Source organism: Podarcis liolepis (assembly GCF_965112155.1).
Source record: "Podarcis liolepis genome assembly, chromosome: Z".
Classification (NCBI taxonomy): domain Eukaryota; kingdom Metazoa; phylum Chordata; class Lepidosauria; order Squamata; family Lacertidae; genus Podarcis; species Podarcis liolepis.
Genome location: NC_139570.1, coordinates 8,813,288 through 8,826,028, shown reverse-complemented (window position 1 = coordinate 8,826,028; position 12,741 = coordinate 8,813,288). Strand labels below are relative to the sequence as shown.

Here is a 12,741-nt window from a genome sequence, read left to right as displayed (position 1 = left end):
GGATGTGCTCCTGGAGCCACCTAGTTTACATGTAGCCCAGACAGCCCCATGGTTTTCCCCGGAGCTGAGAACGATGAAACAATTGTTGAGACGGCTAGAGCACTGGTGGCGGAAAACTCATCCTGAATTGGACCGGACACAGGTTAGAGCTCAACACTGAGTCTACCAACAGCGAAGAGTACCTTCTTTACCGCCTCTATTGCATTTGCACAAAACAGCAGCAGGAGACTCTTTCAGGTGGTTCACAATCTATTGGAACCACCTTCATCACTGGGGCCTGGTAGGGACCCTAAGATCTCCTGAAATGCTTTTGCAAAGTTTTTTGCAGATAAAGTCGCTCAGATTCGGAAGGAGGTAGACTCCACTCTGGGAGCAGGGCCAGGGCAGGAGAGTGCTGGAGTCCTGTCTAGTCATGTTATATGGGATCAATTCCAATCTATTACCAATTCTGTTACAGAAAAGGGGGGGGTATGAGTGTTCAGACCCCTGGGCTCTCACTTGTAGGGGGCCTCAGAGATCCCATGCTTTTTAATATCTATATGAAGCCACTGGGAGAGATCATCATGGGGTTTGGGCTGGGTGTCTATCAGTACTCAGATGACACCCAGCTCTGCCTCTCTTTTAAATCAGAACCAGTGAAGGCGGTGCAGGTCCTGTGTGAGTGCCTGGAGGTGGTTGGAGGATGGATGGCGGCTAACAGATTGAGGTTGAAAGGAAAGGCAAGACAGAAGTATTGTTTTGGGGGGACAGGGGGTGTGAGGGACTCCCTGATCCTAAATGGGGTATCTGTGCCCCTGAAGGACCAGGGGCACAGCCTGGGAGTCATTTTGGACTCACAGTAGTCCATGGAGGGCGCAGGTCAATTCTGTGTCCAGGGCAGATGTCTACCAGCTCCATCTGGTACGCAGGCTGAGACCCTACCTGCCCGCGGACTGTCTTGCCAGGGTGGTGCATGCTCTAGTTATCTCCTGCTTGGACTACTGCAATGTGCTCTACGTGGGGCTACCTTTGAATGTGACCCAGAAACTACAACTAATCCAGAATGCGGCAGCTAGACTGGTGACTGGGAGTGGCTACTGGGACCATATAACACTGGTCCTGAGAAAACTGCATTGGCTCCCAGTACATTTCCAAGCACAATTCAAAGTGTTGGTGCTGACCTTTAAAGCCCTAAAAGGCCTCGGTCCTGTATACCTGAAGGAGCGTCTCCACCTCCGTCATTCAGCCCAGACACTGAGATCCAGCTCCGAGGGCCTTCTAGTGGTTCCCTCACTGTGAGAAGTGAGGTGACAGGGAACCAGGCAGAGGGCCTTCTCAGTAGTGGCGCCTGCCCTGTGGAACGCCCTTCCGTCAAGGAAATAAGCCACTATCCTACTTTTAAAAGACATCTGAAGGCAGCCCTGTCTAGGGAAGTTTTTAATGTTTAGTGCTGTGTTGTGTTTTTAATATTCAATTGGGAGCTGCTCAGAGTGGCTGGGGAACCCAGCCAGATGGGCAGGATATAAATAATAAATTATCATCATCATCATCATCCTAGCTACAGATGCGACACCCAAAGAGGGAGATTTTGATCCCTAGCATTGCCACTGAAAGGGATCTCAGCCAGCTGAACTAGGAGCCTGGGAACAGTGCAGTCTTTCTCAACCTGCTACCCTCCAGATATACTAACCACAGCTCACATAAGCCCCAGCCAGCATGGTCTATAGTAAGGGACGATGGAGGCTGCAGTAAAAAGATACATATGGCGGGCACCAGATTGAAGAGAAGCAGGATACAGAACGGTTAGCAAGACAGACTGGTGGCTTGGTGTGGCATGAGGAAGCTCCCTATTTTCATGCAACTTTGAAGGGGAGTGAGAGAAAACAGGTTACAAATCTATAAAGTGCTACAAATACTTCAGCATCTGTCCAATACTTTAAAATAATCATAATAAACTTACTTGATGCCTGATTCTCGGGTTCCACCTAATATAATAATTGACCCAAAGTTCCAAGTGCCTCATGCTTGCTACTGGATAAAGAACACGATTTAATTCTTTAGCATAAAAGGGATTGATATACTTTGATTTTGCACTGTTGATCAGGGACCACAGAGATAACGTTTTTTCGCTCAGTTTCTGCAAAGAAAACGAAAGTGTCAGCATTAATTTAAACCACTTGGCATGCTGTAGAAGAATGTGATGCAGCTTTTACATTTCATACAGCTGTTATCTCATAGAATCACACAGGCGATAGATATACAGTATCTTTGCTAAAAAGCATCTTCAAAAGTAGCCCTTCAAAGTGGCAACCTCTTCATTTTCTAACTGCATGTAAACGATGAATATGTTTTAATGCTAGTATTTTTCTGTCACCAACTTCATTTTAGCCATTCATTGCTGCAACCAAATATAACTATGCAAAGAGCTTAATTTTAAATAAAGTTATTAAAGGCATGCAGCTTTCATCTTACATGATCACTATTGCTAACTCTGAGTTCAGATTGATTCTTATGGACCTAGAGATAAGATATGACTGGAATAACAAACCCCAAGTAACATGAAATGGTGCATATAACATGAAGCATAATACAAACATACACAAAGTCTTACATCCTTTCCAAACTGAGTCCAAAATCACCTGAGCACTAACTTACCTCTTTCTCTCTCACAGAGTCGCAGTTATACAAGAAAGTACCAAAACGGCAGGAGTACAAATGATCCAGAATTGTAATCAAAAATTGGTCGTTGAATTCAAAAGCTGTAGGGAACTAGATACAAGAGGAAGAGAAATCAAGAGCAAGTTATCTTTTATCTTTTTGAATAACAGAGGTGTCTTTCATATGGCAACAGTAACAAGTCTAATTTATTTATTTTCCATTTATCCCCCTTTTCAACATATTTTTCATGCACTACTTTGAAATTAATTTACAAAAATTATAACCCACCTTACTCTGCAATGCAGAGATAAGACAGCTTGCAATAGCTTGTATAATACTGAAGGCGGGATTTAACTAATGGGTCCCAACAACAGTAGGCCTACACAAGCTGTTTGTTCTACAGGGCTTCTATCTCTCCCCCCCCCCACACACATTGGCTCAAGAGGGTATGGGGAACCTCCAGAACACCACACAGAGCAAGGAGTGGCAGGGGGTGGGGTTGTTCATCTGGCAAGCCAAAAAATGCTTGCCCTGAGAGAAGAACCGCCTTAGTGTGTCACTGAATTCCTCCCTATAAAAATGCTGTTTTAAAGAGAAGCACAAAACACAAGACTCCAGGCAACCTAAGACCAGGGATGTAAAAGCCAAAACCAGCTCCCTGAAAGCAAATTGTAGGCCAGTGAAAGTGGCATAACATTGGCAGAATATGTTACATCCTGCTAACTCCGGAACAAACTATGATTGCTGCATCTTGACTAACTGAAGTTTCTGGGTGGTCTTCAAAGGAAGCCCCACATAAAGTGCACTACAAAAGAGCTGAATGGAGTATGAAAGACTATTGCCAGGTTTGACACTCCCCAAGAAAGCAGATAGTTGGAAAACCAGATGCGGCTGATAAAATATACCCTTAGCCATTCCTACATCTCAACATGCATAAGCAAAGATGGATTCAAGAGCACCCTGTTGCAAAACATGCTGAACAGCTACTTCAAAGTCATCAAAACCCATAATCAATGGAATTTTACCTTCCACAAATTCAGTTTGTTCACCTTCATTGATCCCACATGCTCCCCCCCAATGAGTCAGAACTTGCATTGCATCTCCAAAATTAGTCAGAGGAAACAAGAGAGAGCTGGGTTCATTGTCATACTGGTGATACCAAAGTCTCTGGATGACCTCACACAGGTCATCTTAGAGAACAACTCCCAGTCAATTTACTAGGTATAACCAGACAGGATTACATTTGTTACATTAGCCTTAGGCAACACAACTTACTTGTTTACAGATCTGCCACACACAGTCAATGAACTGGAGGAAAATAGGTGACCTATCAGCATCAGCATGATTTTTGTCTCCATGACCAATTCTCTGAAATGAGAATCACACAAACCTCACTTGAGTCAGTTCACTCTGTCTTGGGAATCTCAAGATTGCCAGTGGCAAATGTAAGATTGACTCAATGCTGACTATTCTTCAGTGAATTTAAATGAGAATTAATGGTCCAGGATGAAGTTCACTCTTTATAAAACCTCAATGAGATTTTATAGTTGCACTGTTTTGTGTGTTGAGCCAAAGGTGGCACCCTTTCTTTGGCAACCCTGCACCTAACCACTCCCACGAGCCCTCCTATGGTCCTCTGGCTCAGAACACTTTGGCTGGTTTGTGTCCTTGAATTACCACAGTTAAAAGACCAATGGGCTTTTAAGTTATACTGATTTCAAGAGGGAGTTAAAGCACAAAGCTCAAGCTTGGCTGGATTATGTCCCTAATTTGGAGCGTTTTCTCTCAGTTTAGCACCCCAAGTATTTTTATACAGAAAACTGTGAACCTATTATGTTTAAGAATATGCATTTTACAAGCATTACCCATTTCCACATTATGGATAATAAGGGGAGCATTAATATGAACCACAATAAGTCTATCATCTACAATTCTTGCAGGACCACCCCCATGTTACAACTGCCCAATCATTTTTCACTTTCTAAATGTTGAACAACACACTGCTAAAGTGACAGCTCATTTATTCAAAGGTGGCCCCATTTGCCAAATAACTTGAAACTAGATGGCACAAACAAAGGCTTTTAAAATGGACTTGGAGTCGTTTTCAAAGGGCACATTAATTTATTATTGAAGCAGCAGTTAGCTGCCAAATTTTCAGTTATGCTCCTATACAACCATGTGGTTTTGCTTAGGGCAAAGATTTAGAAGCCATGTCTCTTTGGTCTGGGAAAATCTGCTCACATACACATAGACAGCCCAAGTTTGCTATAAAGGCCTAATGGTAAATGAATACAGGTAAATTAAGTTTGTGTACATGACTGCTTGACACAAAACACTATTCTTTAGATCAGTGTTAAACCAACAATGCTAGTGAAATTGTTTTACTCTTGCAAATATGCTTTTAATCTCGTTACTAATTTATAATGGATTTTATTGTTTTTGTACTTTAAAGCTTCACACAAGAGTCTTAAATTTTAAGTAGAGGTGGTGAACTAATGTCTTCCTGGGCCATATTGCATACAGAGAAGCACTACTTCAAACGCATGTATAAAAATGTCACTATCAAAATGTTCCTGGAGGAAGACACATAGGATATAGGCTGACTCTGCAACTGAACTGATTCTTCCAAGTGTCAAAGCAAGTTTAGTATATCCAATCAAGTGTCAGGCAGTCTGCAAAACACATTTAAGCATAGGCTGCTGAACAGAACTCATCATTAAAGAGCCATAGTAAAAGCAAAAGAGCATAAAACATAATGCCTTAAAATTACACACCAAAACTGGCACCAAAATTGCCTTGCTGTGCATCAGAAAAATAAACACTGACATTACATATATCTCAACAAAGCTTAAATGCACCCTATGGTAGATTGGTATTACCCACATATTGCAGATGGTCAGTGGGGGTGCTTAAGACTGTCTGAATACCTCTAAGACAGTCTGTTATAGATTGCGGGGGGGGGGGGAAGGTGTGGAGGGGGGAAAGTGGCACTTGCCTAAGGACACACAGAGAGCTCATGGCAGAGGAGATATTTGAACTGGAAATTTCCTAGTTCATTATTTCAGTCTCTTAGACAAATGTTACACCACAGCTAGGACAAAATTTGAAGGTCCACTTGTCCAAGAGATATGTGTGGTTGCACTTACACCCCACATGTGCTCATATGGGGGCTCATATGATTGCGGCATACATGCATGAAACCCGAAATCCCACAGATTATGTCTGTTCTCCCTGCCACCTCCTCCTCCTGAGATTGACAGTGTTTCACACCAAACTCATGTTTTGGCTTGGTGTTCTGTGTGAGCACCAAACTCAACAATGCTTAGCATTTTTTAATGTTCAAAGTGCTTCAAATGCACTCTCGCAAAAACCCATACAATAATCCTGTTTGACTAGCCACCCACATATTACAGACAGGAAACTTGTGACAGACAGATGGTGGCTTATCACATTGACCCTTCAGCTTGGTTCTTATTTGTTCTCACCGAAGCAAACTTGTGTCCAAAGCTTATCCATTCTTTCTGCACCAAAACCTGAAAGCCCACAATCGTCCGGTAGTAGCTGTCCAACATCAACATAGCTAGAGAGGTGAGTTGTGCTGTACGGTCCCAACCATCACTGCAGTGTACCAAAACCGAACTCTTTCCAGAGGAGACTCTGTCTGCTACTTGAATAGCACCTGTTAAAACAAGCTGGCGAAAGGAACAAAAATACAATTGAGGTAACACTAAAGTTCTAATTAAAAAACTGAGACCACAATCCCGTGCTGCATAAGTGCACAAGTGTCAGGCATAGGTCAGCAATAAAAATAAAAAAGCACCCAGTGTCATTGAAGTTAACTCTTTATTCAAAGTAACCAAAACAGTGCAGGGCTAGCAATCACAGCAACGTTTCCCAGTAGGTCTTGCCCCAATGAGGCACTTGCAAGGACTGAAGGCCTTCCGACTGCTCTCTAAGGTTCCTCCTTCCCCAGCAGCCTAAGGCTCCTTGGCCCTGTCTCTCATTGCGCCCCCCTCTTCATTTCTCTCTGTGTTCTGGGAGACCAGGGGGAAAGAAGCTGGTCACAGCAAGAGGGGGAGGCTCCTTGGCTTCTTCAGCTGCCTGCTTCCACTCTGCCACCTGGCCCCCCTCCTCTCCCGCCTCTGAGTCTGAACCACTCTCTTCCCCAGCCTCTTCCTGCTCACCAAACCCTGTTGCCTCTTCAGCTTCCAACACCACCTCCTCCCAGTCTGCTCCCTCTTACCACACATTGTCATCCCACCACCATTCCCTTGGGGGTTCCCCAGCTGGTGCCCCCACCACTTCTCTGCATCCAGCCAGTCCATGACAATGAGCCAAGTGCTCTTTTTCATCCATACCTTGATATGTTCAAGCCAGTGGGTGGACTCCAGGCTAGATAGCCAGTGAGATTCCTCTACATGAGGGTAAACAATGTCCTTAAGCTTTTTCAAGGATTCCCGCATGACATGAATATTATGAATATCTAGGAAAACCAGCTCCGCATTGGCATATGCATCATCACTTTCATAACCTCCTCCAGTTGCCTGAGAGTCAAAAAAGGAAGTGTGTGTGTTTAGCCTCCATTGCACAATTGCTACAATATTCCCCCCCCCAAGGAAAACACAATTGGCAACTTAAAAAATAAAGAGTGGTTACATCATACCATATTCTCACCAAAAAGAAAGTAAATTTGAGTTTAGACAGTTTATAATATATTTCAAAGCTTTCCACTAAGCAGCAGTATCTATTTACCAAATAGGATCAATAAGTATCAGTACACAGAGCAAGAAGGAACTACTAAGGGTTTATGTAAGTGGACATGGTTCAAAAGGCATTTCTTTCTAGCACAAGAATAATATGTTTAACATCAAACATCTAAGTGGGTATTATGTAACACAGTCCAAATTTGCTAGTTTTCAGCACCATAAGCATTTGACCAATTAGTATTGCTTTAATCACAGCCCCAGGGCCTTCTAATTCCATTTTAAAGCCTCCTTTCTTCTAATAAAATCTTTCCAGTTCAAGCTTTGGCATCCTAATAATTTTTTTTTTTTTTTGGCAAAGCACAACTTAAAAATAAGCAAATGGCACTACAAAGAAAACAGTCTTCATAATTTAGTTGCTAAATCTGCTCCATGGCAAGGGCTAGTAAAGAGACGAAAAGTACACACCCCTGAGGAGTTATGGAAACTCTGAACAGACTTTCCAAGGCATTTGCTGTCATCACATTTCCCAAAGCAGAGCAAAGTTTAGCCAAGTTCTTTTAACTAAGGAAAAGCAAGTGCTTCTTTTTTTAACCAATGCTACGTAGTATGTTAGGCTGCAGAAGCCTATCTAGGCCCTGTCTGTCTGGAGCAAAAGGAGACAGTTAAATTTAGCTGTGGGAGGGGCTGAGTAATCCTGGGGTGTGGGTCGAGAAATAACAAAGCAAAGAGAATAGCCAGAGTGCAGGAGGGAAGGAATGCAACCACTAGACTTATCATAAACAATTTCCAAATTTTGCATTTTTCTCCATTTAAAGCAATTCCCCCACTGTTTCCAAAGTTTAAAAGGTCAGAAACACTGTTCTTCTTAGACTAAGGAGAGAGCTGCCAGATGCAGTCCTGGATATCATAGAAGTTGCACGTGAAGAAGCAGACACACAAAACCAAGAGAATGCATTTGTATGCTTATCATTTCCTCTATGAAACTACCCATCCATTCAGATCTGCTGGCAAGGCACTACTCCAATTCTTACCCATTAGGGAGTCCTAACCTGCTCACCTTTGGTACTCCCTTTTCAATCAAAGCATTTGGGCAAAGTGGATTAAACTAGCTAATTTTTTATTTGTGGTTTCCTGCTGGGTTTATTGGAATTTTAGCATTCCTTCTGGTTGCATTTTATTGCCCATACATTTTTCAGTTATTTTTAAGTCACACAGGGTTTACAGTTAACAGAAGCAGGGCAGAATGGTTTAAAATAAACCAGATCTGGAGATGCCATGCCCATCCCCCGCCTGCCAAGTTTAAATCTTGTTAGGAGGAACTTGAACTCCTACCACAAAGGCTGACTTGAAGCAGATTCTGCGGCTGACACAAAATGATAACATTCCGGTCAATCACGAAAAATGACTGTGCAGAATATGATGCCATTTACAAATGACAAATCCAGAGAGCATTCTGAAGTAGCAGCTATTTCTAATATCTACAAAATACACTGCAAATAAAAGGCTCTTTAGCTACTGTTATAGTGGTGCTATGAAGACATTCACTTACCTTATTGGCTACAGCATTAACACTGGGTCTTGCATCATAAATAGTCAGTTTGGAGAGCTGGCCATTTGTTTCCCTGATGAGCTCCAGATACCTTTCATCATCTTTGTTTCTTTTGCCACTCATACCAACAAGTGGCTGGCTAGAGCGCGTGATAACAGCTTGGTTCTCGGGATGGATCCATGACAACACCTGTGGCACAGAAATACAGTTGGAGCCCAATTGCAGAAAAATTGGAACAAAATTTACTTTGCATCTGCTGAAGTTCAATTCTCTAAGCAAGTCTGGAATTAATGTTAGACACCCTTTCAATATTATATGAGCACCACAGAAAGCATATTTCTGTGGATTCATCTCACGGCACTCATGTGATATTGAGAGGCCAGCAGGTATATGGGTGAAGCCAATCATGGAAGTCCTTTCCAAAGAATGGAAGTGCATGCTAAGATGATAAGGTAACTTTTGAAAGGGCACCGCAGTCGAGGATGGGAAGTTAATAGTTCTGAAAATGCGTTCAACAACAACCAGTTCAAAGCTAGAATCCTTCACTCATACAAGGAAGATAACAGGAGTGTTCCAAATACTGACAAGAGCTCGACTGAAGTTCACAAGGGAATTAATTAATTTCCCCTTTTTTTTCTTTTTCAAATTGAAGCCTTTAATTTTGCTCAAGACTAGATAACAACTTTTAAGATATCACTCACCTTTACAATTAAGTTATCTAGTCAATTATACAATACTCTCACTTTAGAAAATGCTGAGGTTATTTAAATGTAAGATCATAAGCGGACAAGAATAGTTAGCAACTTAGAGGCATTTTATAATAGCTCTCTTCCTGCCTTGAAATACACAAACAGGTTTCTGTTTTCCAATGCTCATTTGCTCAGCAGTTCTCAACTTCAAAAAACAAGTGATAGATGAAATCACTTACAGGAATTCTACCTCGGGACCTGAAAGCAGAAACCTTCTTGAGATCTTCATCTGTGGCATTATATGGCACTACCAAGAGGGATGGGTAAGTGTCACAAAGTGCATAATGCTCATTGAGAAACGTTATCCTCCACTGTTCATTGGGCAGACGCTTAAAGAGAAAAGAGATAATATTTATGTTTCACCTTCTTGTATCTGCTTAAAAGCATGCGTCAAGGAACATAACTGGTGTGCTATTATGGCCACAGGGTGGCAACAACCTACCAATTTACCATGGATAGCTCTAAACATCAGAACAGGAGATGTGAAGAAGATAAAGGCTCACATGTGAGCAGACGCCGCTGATAGGGTGTTCTCTGTATCTTAAAAATTATAAAAACAGCGAGGAACCTTAGAGCCTTTTTCTTCTCTGGAGTTTGACAAAAAAACAGAAGTGATTGGAATTTGCTCTGTCAGAAGGTATTTGTTGTCCTACAGAAAAATCAGTAATTAAAATGTAAACCAAATATGGTACCAAAAATGGCAATGGAAAGCAGCTGAAAGGAAGCTTCCTTCTACAACCTCTTTTCACCATTATAACTCCCAAATATCCATTACTTGTGTTTAAGGGTCAATGAAGTTGAAGGCAGGTTCTGTGTTCAAATTATACAATTAATTTCTGCAAGGAGTCTGCTGACCTAACAGGATGTTGGAGGACGACCCCCAAAGCCCACCATATTATTGAGAAAGGATGACTAGCTCCCCATCTGCACTTGCATGCAAACTGGGATTTATGTGGGCCTTTGAATATTTTTTCACCTTTTCTTAAGATCTGGATCTCTAACCTTGGACCATACAGATAGATTCTTGAATCTGAATACTCCATATTCCATCAGAAAAATTACAAGAGGAAAAAAATCCGTGAGAGTTATGATTTATATTAACATGCATTCAACTTTTTTAAATCTATGTATGCAATTCTCACAATGCAGTATGAAATGAGGCTTTGGGATTGTTCTGAGGTTAAATTGGATGCATCTTACTTGAACCAATTTTTCATCTTGTCATTTTCTCTTTTTAAACTGAAGTGTGGTATTTTGAAATGATGTGCACAGAAGAGGCCACTTAAATTGTGCCCTAACTGCACAAATCGTTTTGAATTATGTGGAATAAAAGCAGCAAAAAAGCTGGGTCCATGATCTGTAAAGATCAGTAATGTCAGAAATGTCTAACTAAAGGTTTTTTAAAAAATCCAAAGGCTAAAAAAAACCACCTACACACCTATACAGTGAATTCCATTAAGAACTAAAATGCTTTACTAACAAATATTTTTCTTCTGGATTCAATATAGGATGCCAGTTGTTGCCGTCGTCTCAAGAGACAATGGAGTGCACCTCTGGGGGTGAAGTCAAACGGGTGGAAAATCACAGCACCTGCTGTGGCCGAAGAGTAACTCCTTAACTGCTGCCTCCTACATTGTTTCTGCTGCATTCATAGCACCAAACTGACTTCTCTGTGGCAGATTGTACAGTGATGCCCCGCAAGACGAATGCCTCGCAAGACGAAAAACTCGCTAGACGAAAGGGTTTTTCGGTTTTGCGTTGCTTCGCTAGACGAATTTCCCTATGGGCTTGCTTTGCAAGACGAAAACATCTTGCGCTTTTTTTTTTTAAGCCGCTTGAAGAGGCGCAGTTGCGACGGACCGTGCTTTGCAAGACGAAAAACATCGCAAGATGAAAAGACTCGCGGAACGAATTATTTTCGTCTTGCGAGGCACCACTGTATGGAGTTCCTGGGCTGCCAGATGATAAGGCCTCCCTCTTGGCCTTGCTGAGCAATACATGTGGCACCAGTTTGGCTGCAGGAATTGCTGGAAGGAGGCATACAAGATGCCATCCAACTGTGTTATCGAGACTCCACTTTGAATTTGTGTAGGGTTTGTTCCTTAGTCTTTTCTTCTCCTGAAGAAAAGGCAGTGGGTAAGGACTTTTCCTTTGGGTTTACTCCCAAAGCCTTTCTCACAAAGGAGTATAGCCTTAAGGCAGCAGATGTTTAGGATCAAAGTCTTCCTTCCCATAAATGGGTACCTTCCCAGGTTGACGAGCCCCACCTACCCCTCACTTCCCTCTAATCACGTGCAGTAACTGCGTTCTTGACCATTGGACCCACTAACGGTCTCGTCCACTCAATCTGCAGGAGCCTGTCTTCATGTGCAGGGGAAGTCCCTAAGTCACTGAGGGTTTGAGACCCATCAGCTACTCTCACCTAGTTTAGCCAGCCAGTTAACGACATTTCCCAGGGTGTGGTCACATACTGGCAGCTTCCAGTAGCCACAGGTGAGAGCTGAATGCAGAATGGGGACCAAAGGTGGACATACTACCCCCAGAAGGAGGATGACATGTCCCCCACCAGTACAACCCTTCCCATAACACCCCAAAGATGGTTCAACATCACACCTGTCAGAAACTATTTCATGAGTCAGATTCAAATGTTTTGTAACTTAAAAAGTTTCTCTGTATCCTATTTTTCTGTTCATTTAACCTGATTCAACCCCACAGTATAAACAAAATGTCACACAGAGAAACAGCTCTGCAGATGCTGTGGTAAAGAAAAGACTTACCTGTCTCCTGTATTCAACCATGGGATTGTAGACCAGCCAGCCATTTTCAGAAAACTTCTCTTCATTCGCAAATGCAAAAAAAGGCTAGGAATGAAAAGAAATATTAGTCCTCGCAATTGCAACAGACAAAAGTATCTTCAAGGGGACAAGGCTGTCTTCAATTACGTCCCTAAAATAGTCAGTGACTGCTTTGCACATGTTCCTATCAGAGTCACTCTTGAAATTCAAGCAGCTTCCCTCCTGTTAAAAACATGCTTTCATTTTCATTTTGAAATGTAAATGCAGAAGAGGATTTATCTTTAAAACCTAGTTATATGCAGTTC

At 42.2% G+C, this 12,741-nt stretch overlaps 1 protein-coding gene across 3 annotated transcripts in view; it reads right to left on the bottom strand.

The window, feature by feature from the left end:
* Window positions 1-12,741, bottom strand: part of MTM1 (myotubularin 1) — a 41,976-nt gene that overhangs the window by 5,458 nt on the left and 23,777 nt on the right. For all 3 annotated transcript variants that reach the window (XM_083486427.1, XM_083486428.1, XM_083486429.1), the window contains exons 7-14: window positions 12,419-12,502; window positions 9,821-9,970; window positions 8,893-9,081; window positions 6,996-7,181; window positions 6,123-6,329; window positions 3,913-4,005; window positions 2,635-2,748; window positions 1,940-2,116 (exon numbers count right to left, since the gene is read on the bottom strand). In XM_083486427.1, coding sequence (XP_083342553.1) covers window positions 1,940-2,116; window positions 2,635-2,748; window positions 3,913-4,005; window positions 6,123-6,329; window positions 6,996-7,181; window positions 8,893-9,081; window positions 9,821-9,970; window positions 12,419-12,502 — 1,200 coding nt within the window. The remainder of the gene's footprint in view (window positions 1-1,939; window positions 2,117-2,634; window positions 2,749-3,912; window positions 4,006-6,122; window positions 6,330-6,995; window positions 7,182-8,892; window positions 9,082-9,820; window positions 9,971-12,418; window positions 12,503-12,741) is intronic.